Here is a 13391-nt window from a genome sequence, read left to right as displayed (position 1 = left end):
AGACAATTTCAATAATTATCGAAATCGATCAAAATAATAATGATATTCAAATATTTACTGCATCACAAAAAAATTATTTTCTTGGTTAAATAAAAATAACAGGGCAAATTCATGTTACACAGCCGTTATTTCCTGCCACTAAACCTGCAGAAAATAGTTCTTATCAGGTTTCTCTGTTTACATTTTCACACTTTGCACTATTTTCTTACACTTTATTAATCATATTCCCTATTTTTGCACCTTTATTTTAAGAGCTTATTGTTAACTTTTCAATGTGATTTTACTATTTTGTTGACATTTCTTGTATTATTTTTTATTTATTTATTTATTTAATTTTTTATTTATTTTTATTTTCCTGAGGGAACTCTCCTGAAGGAATCAATTAAAAACATCAAATAATTTCCTTTCCTTTCTTCATCGCTGAGGGCATTATAATCAAAGGAAAGTTATCTTTGAAATAAAATATATTATTCTCCTGCTCCTTATTTTCCATGATTATCGATGTCGATCAATGTAATAATAATAATATTCAAATAATTACTGCATAACAAAAAAAAAAATGTCCATAGTTAAATAAAAATAACAGGGCAAATTCATGTTACACAGCCGTTATATCCTGGCACTAAACCTGCAGAAAATAGTTCTTCTCAGGTTTCTCTATGTTTACATTTTCACACTTTGCACTATTTTCTCACACTTTATTAAACATATTCCTTATTTTTTGCACCTTTATTTTAAGAGCTTATTGTTAACTTTTCAATGTGATTTGACTATTTAGTTGACATTGTTTTGAGTGTTTTCCATGTTTGTGTTGACATTTCCTTTCTGCCTTGATAGCTGAGGACATTATAATCACAGGAAGGTCACATTTGAAATAAAAATGTTTACATTTCATATATTTTTCCTTATTCTTGATAGGTCATAAAAAATAATGGATAAGGACCGATATAAAACACTTAAATCGTGATACAGTTTTCAGTCTTGTTGCCCAGTTTTAGCGTGTGCAATCTTTGCCACAGCTCAACATGATCTTGCAATGGGTAACATTCTCTCCCCCCCCCCATCAGCCCCCTCCACGCCGTGACCTTCGCCCTGGCGTGCGGCGTCTCTGGAGTGGCCCTGCTGACGTGGGCGGTGAACCCCCTGACGGGCTTCCTGGGCGCCCTCAACATCGCCCTGTACACGTGCTGCTACACGCCGCTCAAGAGGCTCACCATCGCCAACACGTGGGTGGGCGCCGTGGTGGGCGCCATCCCGCCCATCATGGGCTGGACGGCCGCCACGGGCTGCCTGGACGCAGGTAGGAGACGCCGGGTTGTCCCAATAATGTTACGAGTCGGGGGTTAACTACCTGTTGTGACCACCGGAGGCGCTGTTGCTTCAGTCTCAGCATTGTTCTGCCTTGTGTGACACTTACAAATATGGAAACAGGAGTTGAGAACATTCAGAAATCCCTGTAAAATATTTTTTAAAGCAATGTAGTCCATTTTTACGGCTTTTAACAGAAGTATCGATCACCAACTTTTCTTTCATAAATTTTCATAAAGTAGGGATTCATTTAAATTAGCACATAAAAAAATCGATTCACATCTGAATCGCGATTTTATCCGTCCCGATTCTAAATCAAATAAGAATTTGCAAAAATCGATTAATGACATTTTTTTTTTATAAAAACAAATAGTTAAAAGTAAGTTTTTAAGCTCCATCTGGTTCCATAGAAGTGGCTTAAAATGTCTTTGTAAAAAAAAAAATCTTGAATAAAGAATAAAAAAAATAATACAATTTTATTGATTGATTTTCATAAAGTAGGAATCGATCTAGAATCGGGATAAATTAGCACATACAAAAATCGATTCACATCCGAATCGTGATTTTATTCGTCCCGATTCTGAATCGAATAATAATTTGCAAAAATCGATTAATTGAAAAAAACCCAAAAATTATTAAAATAAATAGTTAAAAATACTTTTTTAAGCTCCTTCTGGTTTCATATAAATGTCTTAAAATGTGTTTGTAAAAAGTATTTCTTAAATAAAGAATAGAAAAAAAAAAATGTTATTGATTGATTTTCATAAAGTAGGAATCGATCTAGAATCGGGATGAATTAGCACATAAAAAAATCGATGCACATAAGAATCGCGATTTTTTTCGTCCCAATTGTAAATCAAATAATAATTTGCAAAAATCGATTAATTGAAAAAAAAAAAAAAAAAAAGTTTATATAAAAATAAATAGTTAAAACTACGTTTTTAAGCTCCTTCTGGTTCCATATAAGTGGCTTAAAATGTCTTTGTAAAAATGATTTCTTAAATAAAGAATAAAAAAACAAAACATTTTTATTGATTGATTTTCATAAAGTAGGAATCGATCTAGAATCGGGACAAATTAGCACATAAAAAAATCGATTCACATCCGAATCGTGATTTTATTCGTCCCGATTCTAAATCGAATAATAATTAAAAAAAATCGATTAATTGAAAAAAACATTTTTTATATATAAAAATAAATTCTTAAAAATATGTTTTAAAGCTCCATCTGGTTCCATAGAAGTGGCTTAAAATGTATTTGTAAAAATGATTTCTTAAATAAAGAATAAAAAAACAAAAACATTTTATTGATTGATTTTCATAAAGTAGGAATCGATCTAGAATCAGGATAAATTAGCACATAAAAAAATCGATTCACATCCGAATCGTGATTTTATTCGTCCTGATTCTGAATCGAATAATAATTTGCAAAAATCGATTAATTGAAAAAAAAAAAAAAAATTATTAAAATAAATAGTTAAAAATACTTTTTTAAGCTCCTTCTGGTTTCATATAAGTGTCTTAAAATGTGTTTGTAAAAAGTATTTCTTAAATAAAGAATAGAAAAAAAATAAATGTTATTGATTGATTTTCATAAAGTAGGAATCGATCTAGAATCGGGATGAATTAGCACATAAAAAAATCGATGCACATAAGAATCGCGATTTTTTTTCGTCCCAATTGTAAATCAAATAATAATTGGCAAAAATAGATTAATTGAAAAAAAAAAAAAAAAAAGTTTATATAAAAATAAATAGTTAAAACTACATTTTTAAGCTCCTTCTGGTTCCATATAAGTGGCTTAAAATGTCTTTGTAAAAATTATTTCTTAATGAAAGAATAAAAAAACAAAAACATTTTTATTGATTGATTTTCATAAAGTAGGAATCGATCTAGAATCGGGACAAATTAGCACATAAAAAAATCGATTCACGTCCGAATCGCGATTTTATTCGTCCCGATTCTAAATCGAATAATAATTTTCAAAAATCGATTAATTGAAAAAAACATTTTTTATATATAAAAATAAATTCTTAAAAATATGTTTTAAAGCTCCATCTGGTTCCATAGAAGTGGCTTAAAATGTCTTTGTAAAAATTATTTCTTAATGAAAGAATAAAAAAACAAAAAAATTTTTATTGATTGATTTTCATAAAGTAGGAATCGATCTAGAATCGGGACAAATTAGCACATAAAAAAATCGATTCACATCCGAATCGTGATTTTATTCGTCCCGATTCTAAATCGAATAATAATTTGCAAAAATCGATTAATTGAAAAAAAACAAAAATTATTAAAATAAATAGTTACAAATACTTTTTTAAGCTCCTTCTGGTTTCATATAAGTGGCTTAAAATGTGTTTGTAAAAAGTATTTCTTAAATAAAGAATAGAAAAAAAAAAAATTTATTGAGTGATTTTCATAAAGTAGGAATCGATCTAGAATCGGGATGAATTAGCACATAAAAAAATCGATGCACATCCGAATCGCGATTTTTTTTTCGTCCCAATTGTAAATCAAATAATAATTTGCAAAAATCGATTAATTGAAAAAAAAAAAAAAAAGTTTATATAAAAATAAATAGTTAAAACTACGTTTTTAAGCTCCTTCTGGTTCCATATAAGTGGCTTAAAATGTCTTTGTAAAAATTATTTCTTAATGAAAGAATAAAAAAACTAAAACATTTTTATTGATTGATTTTCATAAAGTAGGAATCGATCTAGAATCGGGACAAATTAGCACATAAAAAAAATCGATTCACATCCGAATCGCGATTTTATTCGTCCCGATTCTAAATCGAATAATAATTTTCAAAATTCGATTAATTGAAAAAAACATTTTTTATATATAAAAATAAATTCTTAAAAATATGTTTTAAAGCTCCATCTGGTTCCATAGAAGTGGCTTAAAATGTATTTGTAAAAATGATTTCTTAAATAAAGAATAAAAAAACAAAAACATTTTTATTGATTGATTTTCATAAAGTAGGAATCGATCTAGAATCGGGATAAATTAGCACATAAAAAAATCGATTCACATCCGAATCGTGATTTTATTCGTCCCGATTCTAAATCGAATAATAATTTTCAAAAATCGATTAATTGAAAAAAAAAAAAAAATTATTAAAATAAATGGTTAAAAATACTTTTTTAAGCTCCTTCTGGTTTCATATAAGTGGCTTAAAATGTGTTTGTAAAAAGTATTTCTTAAATAAAGAATAGAAAAAAAACAAAACTTTATTGATTGATTTTCATAAAGTAGGAATCGATCTAGAATCGGGATGAATTAGCACATAAAAAAATCGATGCACATAAGAATCGCAATTTTTTTCGTCCCAATTGTAAATCAAATAATAATTGGCAAAAATCGATTAATTGAAAAAAAAAAAAAAAAGTTTATATAAAAATAAATAGTTAAAACTACGTTTTTAAGCTCCTTCTGGTTCCATATAAGTGGCTTAAAATGTCTTTGTAAAAATTATTTCTTAATGAAAGAATAAAAAAACAAAAACATTTTTATTGATTGATTTTCATAAAGTAGGAATCGATCTAGAATCGGGACAAATTAGCACATAAAAAAATCGATTCACATCCGAATCGCGATTTTATTCGTCCCGATTCTAAATCGAATAATAATTTTCAAAAATCGATTAATTGAAAAAAAAAATTTTTTATATATAAAAATTAATTCTTAAAAATATGTTTTATAGCTCCATCTGGTTCCATAGAAGTGGCTTAAAATGTATTTGTAAAAATGATTTCTTAAATAAAGAATAAAAAAACAAAAAACATTTTATTGATTGATTTTCATAAAGTAGGAATCGATCTAGAATCGGGATAAATTAGCACATAAAAAAATCGATTCACATCCGAATCGCGATTGTATTCGTCCCGATTCTAAATCGAATAATAATTTGCAAAAATCGATTAATTGAAAAAAAAAAAAAAAATTATTCAAATAAATAGTTAAAAATACTTTTTTAAGCTCCTTCTGGTTTCATATAAATGTCTTAAAATGTGTTTGTAAAAAGTATTTCTTAAATAAAGAATAGAAAAAAAAAATGTTATTGATTGATTTTCATAAAGTAGGAATCGATCTAGAATCGGGATGAATTAGCACATAAAAAAATCGATGCACATAAGAATCGCAATTTTTTTCGTCCCAATTGTAAATCAAATAATAATTGGCAAAAATCGATTAATTGAAAGAAGAAAAAAAAAAGTTTATATAAAAATAAATAGTTAAAACTACATTTTTAAGCTCCTTCTGGTTCCATATAAGTGGCTTAAAATGTCTTTGTAAAAATTATTTCTTAATGAAAGAATAAAAAAACAAAAACATTTTTATTGATTGATTTTCATAAAGTAGGAATCGATCTAGAATCGGGACAAATTAGCACATAAAAAAATCGATTCACATCCGAATCGCGATTTTATTCGTCCCGATTCTAAATCGGATAATAATTTTCAAAAATCGATTAATTGAAAAAAACATTTTTTTATATATAAAAATTAATTCTTAAAAATATGTTTTAAAGCTCCATCTGGTTCCATAGAAGTGGCTTAAAATGTATTTGTAAAAATGATTTCTTAAATAAAGAATAAAAAAACAAAACATTTTTTATTGATTGATTTTCATAAAGTAGGAATCGATCTAGAATCGGGACAAATTAGCGGCAGAGCGGCGTGACCCTCAAACAAGAAATGATTGTGAAGAAAAAATGTTGTCATGGAGACTAAGCCCCTCCCCCTGTCCTTACCTGTGCAGGTGCGCTGGTGCTGGGGGGCTTCCTGTACAGCTGGCAGTTCCCCCACTTCAACGCCCTCAGTTGGAACCTGAGGGAGGACTACTCGCGTGGCGGCTACCGCATGATGTCGGTCACGCACCCCGCCATGTGTCGCCGCGTGGCCCTGCGTCACAGCCTGGCGCTGGTGGGCCTCTCCACGCTGGCGCCGGCGGTGGGCATGACCACGTGGATCTTCCCCGCCGCCGTGCTGCCCATCAACGCTTACATCAGCTTCCTGGCCTTCCGCTTCTACCGACGAGGCGACCGCGCCAGCGCCCGCAAGCTGTTCTTCTGCAGCCTGTGGCACCTGCCCATGCTGCTGCTGCTGGCGCTCACCTGCAAGAAGCCTCGCCAGGAGCGTCAGCGCCACGACAACGCCGACGCCACCGCCGACGCCACCGCCCCGCGCAGCTGATGCGGCGCTCCCAAAGAGGGGACGGACACTTCCTTTTCACACAGGTGCTCTTTTCCGTAAAAGACCGATTGTAATGATGTGTGCTCTGTAAATATGATGTATTTATTCATGTCAATATGTGACCATGGCTCAAATAGACAAGTGCACTTGGCTAAGTACACTTACTCATTGCCATTAGAAGTTCATTCACAATTTGCTCATTTATGAAAGTAAAAATGATAAGAATCAATTGTTAAAAATGTTTTATTGTCCTTCTGGTTGCATAGATGGCCTGAAAATGTCTTTGTAAAAAAGTATTTAAAAAATAATGTATATTTTTTCTAATTAGAAATTAATTTAGAATAGGAATAAGTAAGAACATCAAAAATCGATTCACATCCGAAGCGCGATTTAATTTTTCCCGATTTTAAATCGATTAATAATTTGCAAAAATATATAAATAACATTTTATTTTATTTTATTTTATTTTTTTAAATGAATATACATTTTTTAAAATGTGTTTTTAAGCTCCTTCTGGTTGCATAAAGGTGGCTTCAAAATGTTTTTTGTCAAAATTATTTCTTAAATTAAAAAAATTACATTTTTTTTAGATTCTAAATAGGGCTGCAACAACTAATCGATTATGAAAATAGTTAATTTAGTCATCAATTCGTTGAATCTATGCTATGCTCATGCACAGAGACTACTTTTTTTTTAAACAAATTTTTTTTTAATTTTTTTAATAAAGCTTTATTTATAAACTGCAACATTTACAAACAGCTGAGAAACAATAATCAAAATAAGTATGGTGCCAGTATGCTGTTTTTTTTTTCAATAAAATACTGGAAAGGATAGAAATGTAGTTTGTCTCTTATCCGATTATTAATCGAAGTAATAATCGACAGATTAATCGATTATCAAGTTAGTTGTTAGTTGCAGCCCTAATTCTAAATCCATTAATAATTAGCAAAAATACATAAATAACCTTTTTTTTTTTTTTTTTTTTTTTTTAATATATTTTTTTGGAAAATAAATTGTTAAAAATATGTTTTTAAGCTCCTTCTGGTTGCATAAAGGTGGCTTCAAAATGTTTTTTGTCAAAATTATTTCTTAAATTAAAAAATTACATGCGATTACATTTTTTCAGATTCTAAATAGGGCTGCAACAACTAATCGATTATGAAAATAGTTAATTTAGTCATCAATTTGTTGGATCTATGCTATGCTCATGCACAGAGACTACTTTTTTTTAAAAAAAAATTTTTTTATTTTTATTTTTTTTTTAATAAAGCTTTATTTATAAACTGCAACATTTACAAACAGCTGAGAAACAATAATCAAAATAAGTATGGTGCCAGTATGCTGGGTTTTTTTTTCAATAAAATACTAGAAAGGATAGAAATGTAGTTTGTCTCTTATCCGATTATTAATCGAAGTAATAATCGACAGATTAATCGATTATCAAGTTAGTTGTTAGTTGCAGCCCTAATTCTAAATCCATTAATAATTAGCAAAAATACATAAATAACCTATTTTTTTAATTTTTATTTATTTATATATTTTTTTGGAAAATAAATTGTTAAAAATATGTTTTTAAGCTCCTTCTGGTTGCATAAAGGTGGCTTCAAAATGTTTTTTGTCAAAATTATTTCTTAAATTAAAAAATTACATGCGATTACATTTTTTCAGATTCTAAATAGGGCTGCAACAACTAATCGATTATGAAAATAGTTAATTTAGTCATCAATTCGTTGGATCTATGCTATGCTCATGCACAGAGACTACTTTAAAAAAAAAAAAAAAAATTTTTTTTTTTTTTTTTTAATAAAGCTTTATTTATAAACTGCAACATTTACAAACAGCTGAGAAACAATAATCAAAATAAGTATGGTGCCAGTATGCTGTTTTTTTCCCCAATAAAATAGTGGAAAGGATAGAAATGTAGTTTGTCTCTTATCCGATTATTAATCGAAGTAATAATCGACAGATTAATCGATTATCAAGTTAGTTGTTAGTTGCAGCCCTAATTCTAAATCCATTAATAATTAGCAAAAATACATAAATAACCTTTTTTTTTTCTTTTTTTTTTATTTATATATTTTTTTGGAAAATAAATTGTTAAAAATATGTTTTTAAGCTCCTTCTGGTTGCATAAAGGTGGCTTCAAAATGTTTTTTGTCAAAATTATTTCTTAAATTAAAAAATTACATGCGATTACATTTTTTCAGATTCTAAATAGGGCTGCAACAACTAATCGATTATGAAAATAGTTAATTTAGTCATCAATTTGTTGGATCTATGCTATGCTCATGCACAGAGACTACTTTTTTTTTTTTTTTTTTTTTTTTTTTAATAAAGCTTTATTTATAAACTGCAACATTTACAAACAGCTGAGAAACAATAATCAAAATAAGTATGGTGCCAGTATGCTGTTTTTTTTTTCAATAAAATACTGGAAAGGATAGAAATGTAGTTTGTCTCTTATCCGATTATTAATCGAAGTAATAATCGACAGATTAATCGATTATCAAGTTAGTTGTTGGTTGCAGCCCGAATTGTAAATCGATTAATAATTAGCAAAAATACATAAATAACCTTTATTTTTTTATTTTTTTATTTATATATTTTTTTGGAAAATAAATTGTTAAAAATATGTTTTTAAGCTCCTTCTGGTTGCATAAAGGTGGCTTGAAAATGTTTTTTGTCCAAATTATTTCTTAAATTAAAAAAATACATGCAATTAAATTTTTTCCGATTCTAAATCGATTAATAATTTGCAAAAATACATAAATAACTTTTCTTTTTTTTTTAAATATAAAAATAAATTGGTAAAAATATGTTTTTAAGCTCCTTCTGGTTGCATAAAGGTGACTTCAAAATGTTTTTTGTCAAAATTATTTCTTAAATTAAAAAATTACATGCGATTACATTTTTTCAGATTCTAAATAGGGCTGCAACAACTAATCGATTATGAAAATAGTTAATTTAGTCATCAATTCGTTGAATCTATGCTATGCTCATGCACAGAGACTACTTTTTTTATTTTTTTTATTTTTTTTTTATTTTTTATTTTTAAAGCTTTATTTATAAACTGCAACATTTACAAACAGCTGAGAAACAATAATCAAAATAAGTATGGTGCCAGTATGCTGGTTTTTTTTCCAATAAAATACTGGAAAGGATAGAAATGTAGTTTGTCTCTTATCCGATTATTAATCGAAGTAATAATCGACAGATTAATCGATTATCAAGTTAGTTGTTAGTTGCAGCCCGAATTGTAAATCGATTAATAATTAGCAAAAATACATAAATAACCTATTTTATTTTATTTTATTTATTTATATATTTTTTTGGAAAATAAATTGTTAAAAATATGTTTTTAAGCTCCTTCTGGTTGCATAAAGGTGGCTTCAAAATGTTTTTTGTCAAAATTATTTCTTAAATTAAAAAATTACATGCGATTACATTTTTTCAGATTCTAAATAGGGCTGCAACAACTAATCGATTATGAAAATAGTTAATTTAGTCATCAATTTGTTGGATCTATGCTATGCTCATGCACAGAGACTACTTTTTAAAAACAAAAAAACAATTTTTTTTATATTTTTTTTTAATAAAGCTTTATTTATAAACTGCAACATTTACAAACAGCTGAGAAACAATAATCAAAATAAGTATGGTGCCAGTATGCTGTTTTTTTTTTCAATAAAATACTGGAAAGGATAGAAATGTAGTTTGTCTCTTATCCGATTATTAATCGAAGTAATAATCGACAGATTAATCGATTATCAAGTTAGTTGTTAGTTGCAGCCCGAATTGTAAATCGATTAATAATTAGCAAAAATACATAAATAACCTATTTTATTTTATTTTATTTATGTATATATTTTTTTTTTGGAAAATAAATTGTTAAAAATATGTTTTTAAGCTCCTTCTGGTTGCATAAAGGTGGCTTCAAAATGTTTTTTGTCAAAATTATTTCTTAAATTAAAAAATTACATGCGATTACATTTTTTCAGATTCTAAATAGGGCTGCAACAACTAATCGATTATGAAAATAGTTAATTTAGTCATCAATTCGTTGGATCTATGCTATGCTCATGCACAGAGACTACCGGTACTTTAAAAAAAAAAAAAAATTTTTTTTTTTTTTTTTTTAATAAAGCTTTATTTATAAACTGCAACATTTACAAACAGCTGAGAAACAATAATCAAAATAAGTATGGTGCCAGTATGCTGGTTTTTTTTCCCAATAAAATACTGGAAAGGATAGAAATGTAGTGTGTCTATTTTATCCGATTATTAATCGAAGTAATAATCGACAGATTAATCGATTATCAAGTTAGTTGTTAGTTGCAGCCCTAATTCTAAATCGATTAATAATTAGCAAAAATACATAAATAACCTTTTTTTTTATTTTTTTTTTATTTATATATTTTTTTGGAAAATAAATTGTTATAAATATGTTTTTAAGCTCCTTCTGGTTGCATAAAGGTGGCTTAAAAATGTTTTTTGTCCAAATTATTTCTTAAATTAAAAAAATACATGCAATTAAATTTTTTCCGATTCTAAATCGATTAATAATTTGCAAAAATACATAAATAACTTTTCTTTTTTTTTTTAAATATAAAAATAAATTGGTAAAAATATGTTTTTAAGCTCCTTCTGGTTGCATAAAGGTGGCTTCAAAATGTTTTTTGTCAAAATTATTTCTTAAATTAAAAAATTACATGCGATTACATTTTTTCAGATTCTAAATAGGGCTGCAACAACTAATCGATTATGAAAATAGTTAATTTAGTCATCAATTTGTTGGATCTATGCTATGCTCATGCACAGAGACTACTTTTTAAAAAAAAAAAAAAAAAAAAAAAAATTTTTTTTTTTTTTTTTTAATAAAGCTTTATTTATAAACTGCAACATTTACAAACAGCTGAGAAACAATAATCAAAATAAGTATGGTGCCAGTATGCTGTTTTTTTTTCTCAATAAAATACTGGAAAGGATAGAAATGTAGTTTGTCTCTTATCCGATTATTAATCGAAGTAATAATCGACAGATTAATCGATTATCAATTTAGTTGTTGGTTGCAGCCCGAATTGTAAATCGATTAATAATTAGCAAAAATACATAAATAACCTTTTTTTTTATTTATTTTTTTTAATATTTTTTTGGAAAATAAATTGTTAAAAATATGTTTTTAAGCTCCTTTTTGTTGCATAAAGGTGGCTTAAAAATGTTTTTTGTCCAAATGATTTCTTAAATTAAAAAATTACATGCGATTACATTTTTTCCGATTCTAAATCGATTACTAATTTGCAAAAATACATAAATAACTTTTTTTTTTTTTTAAATATAAAAATAAATTGGTAAAAATATGTTTTTAAGCTCCTTCTGGTTGCAAAAAGGCGGCTTAAAAATGTTTTTTGTCAAAATTGTTTCTTAAATTAAAAAAATACATGCGATTAATTTTTTTCTGATTCTAAATCATTTCATAATGTGCAAAAATCTATTAATCAAAAAACTAAAATATTTTTTTTATAAAAAGTAACTGTTAAAAATACTATTTTAGGCTCCTCGTGGTTGCATAGATGGCCTAAAAGCATTGTTTTAAAAATGTATTCTTGTACAAAAAATTATATATATTTTTTTATTTTATTTTTTTTAAATTTTCTTTAAATTGAGTTTCATAAATAAAGAATCGATTAAGAATTAGGATGAATAAGAACTTGACAAATGAAGTCACATCCAAATCGCGATTCTTCTTTGTCCCGCTTCTAAATCTATTCATCATTTGCAAAAATCCATCCATAAGAAAATTAAAAGTTACAAATCTGTTTTTAAGGATCCTTCTGGTTCCTAAAAATGTATTCTTATAGCATTTTTATTTTTTTAATCATTTTTCTTCAATCGATTTTCATAAATTAGGACACAATTTAGAATCGGGATAAATAAAAACATAAAAAATTCTTATTCGTCCTGATTGTGTTCTAAAACTGATGAAACTTTTTTTTTTTTTCTTTTTTTTTTTCCATGTCAGTCATTTTTTAAAAGGACATTTTTAGGCCGTCTCCATGACAACAGAATGAACCTTTCTCACCTGAAACCTGTTTTGAAAAAGTTTCATTACATCTATCATACAAAATATATCGAGAATGGATACTGAATGGAGTCTGTCGCTGTGCTTTTACATCAAATGATGGCAACATTCATTTGAATGATACATCTCTCATTCATCTTGTTTGGGACAGGAAAATAAACGTATTTGTCAACGTAACTTTTCAACGTTTTCTGTGTCTCCCACAGCGTCTGTTCATAAACACATTATGCAAATGAGCCAATATGTCATTGACATACAGCCGCACATAGATTGCAGTCCTGTGGGAAACATTGAAAGCAACGATTGGTCGACTCGGACAACATCATTTCCTGCGTGTGTACCACCGGTTCACACTTGACATCCACCCACTGTTGGCACCGATATTTGCCATTTTCATGTGTATTAGACTTTTTTTTTATCATTATCCTTTTTTTTAAAAAAAAATGTATTATTATTTTTTTTACAAAACTACATCATCAAATACAATATATACCAATATTTTAAAACTGGATCATTAGTGAAATAATAATAATAATAATAGTCTTTTTTTCTTCTTTTTTTTATTAACACAACTACAACAAAACTGCATCATCAAATACAATACATACCAATATTTTAAACTAAATCATTAGTGAAGTAATAATAATAATAATAATTGTCTTTTTTTAAAATATTTTTTTATATTTTTTTTTACACACAACTACAACAAAACTACATCATCAAATACAATATATACCAATATTTTAAAACTGAATCATTAGTTAAGTAATAATAATAATAATAGTCTTTTTTTCTTCTTTTTTT

The 13391-nt window shown here is 27.6% G+C and overlaps 1 protein-coding gene across 1 annotated transcript in view; it reads left to right on the top strand.

The window, feature by feature from the left end:
* Positions 1-13391, top strand: part of cox10 (cytochrome c oxidase assembly factor heme A:farnesyltransferase COX10) — a 216100-nt gene that overhangs the window by 188383 nt on the left and 14326 nt on the right. The window contains exons 6-7 of the mRNA XM_061931752.1: positions 1068-1300; positions 6075-6552. Coding sequence (XP_061787736.1) covers positions 1068-1300; positions 6075-6508 — 667 coding nt within the window. The 3' untranslated portion in view covers positions 6509-6552. The remainder of the gene's footprint in view (positions 1-1067; positions 1301-6074; positions 6553-13391) is intronic.

The sequence above is a fragment of the Nerophis lumbriciformis genome, linkage group LG39, assembly GCF_033978685.3.
Source record: "Nerophis lumbriciformis linkage group LG39, RoL_Nlum_v2.1, whole genome shotgun sequence".
Classification (NCBI taxonomy): Eukaryota; Metazoa; Chordata; class Actinopteri; order Syngnathiformes; family Syngnathidae; genus Nerophis; species Nerophis lumbriciformis.
The sequence above is the reverse complement of the archived record's forward strand: the minus strand, read 5'-3'. Positions and strand labels throughout refer to the sequence as shown.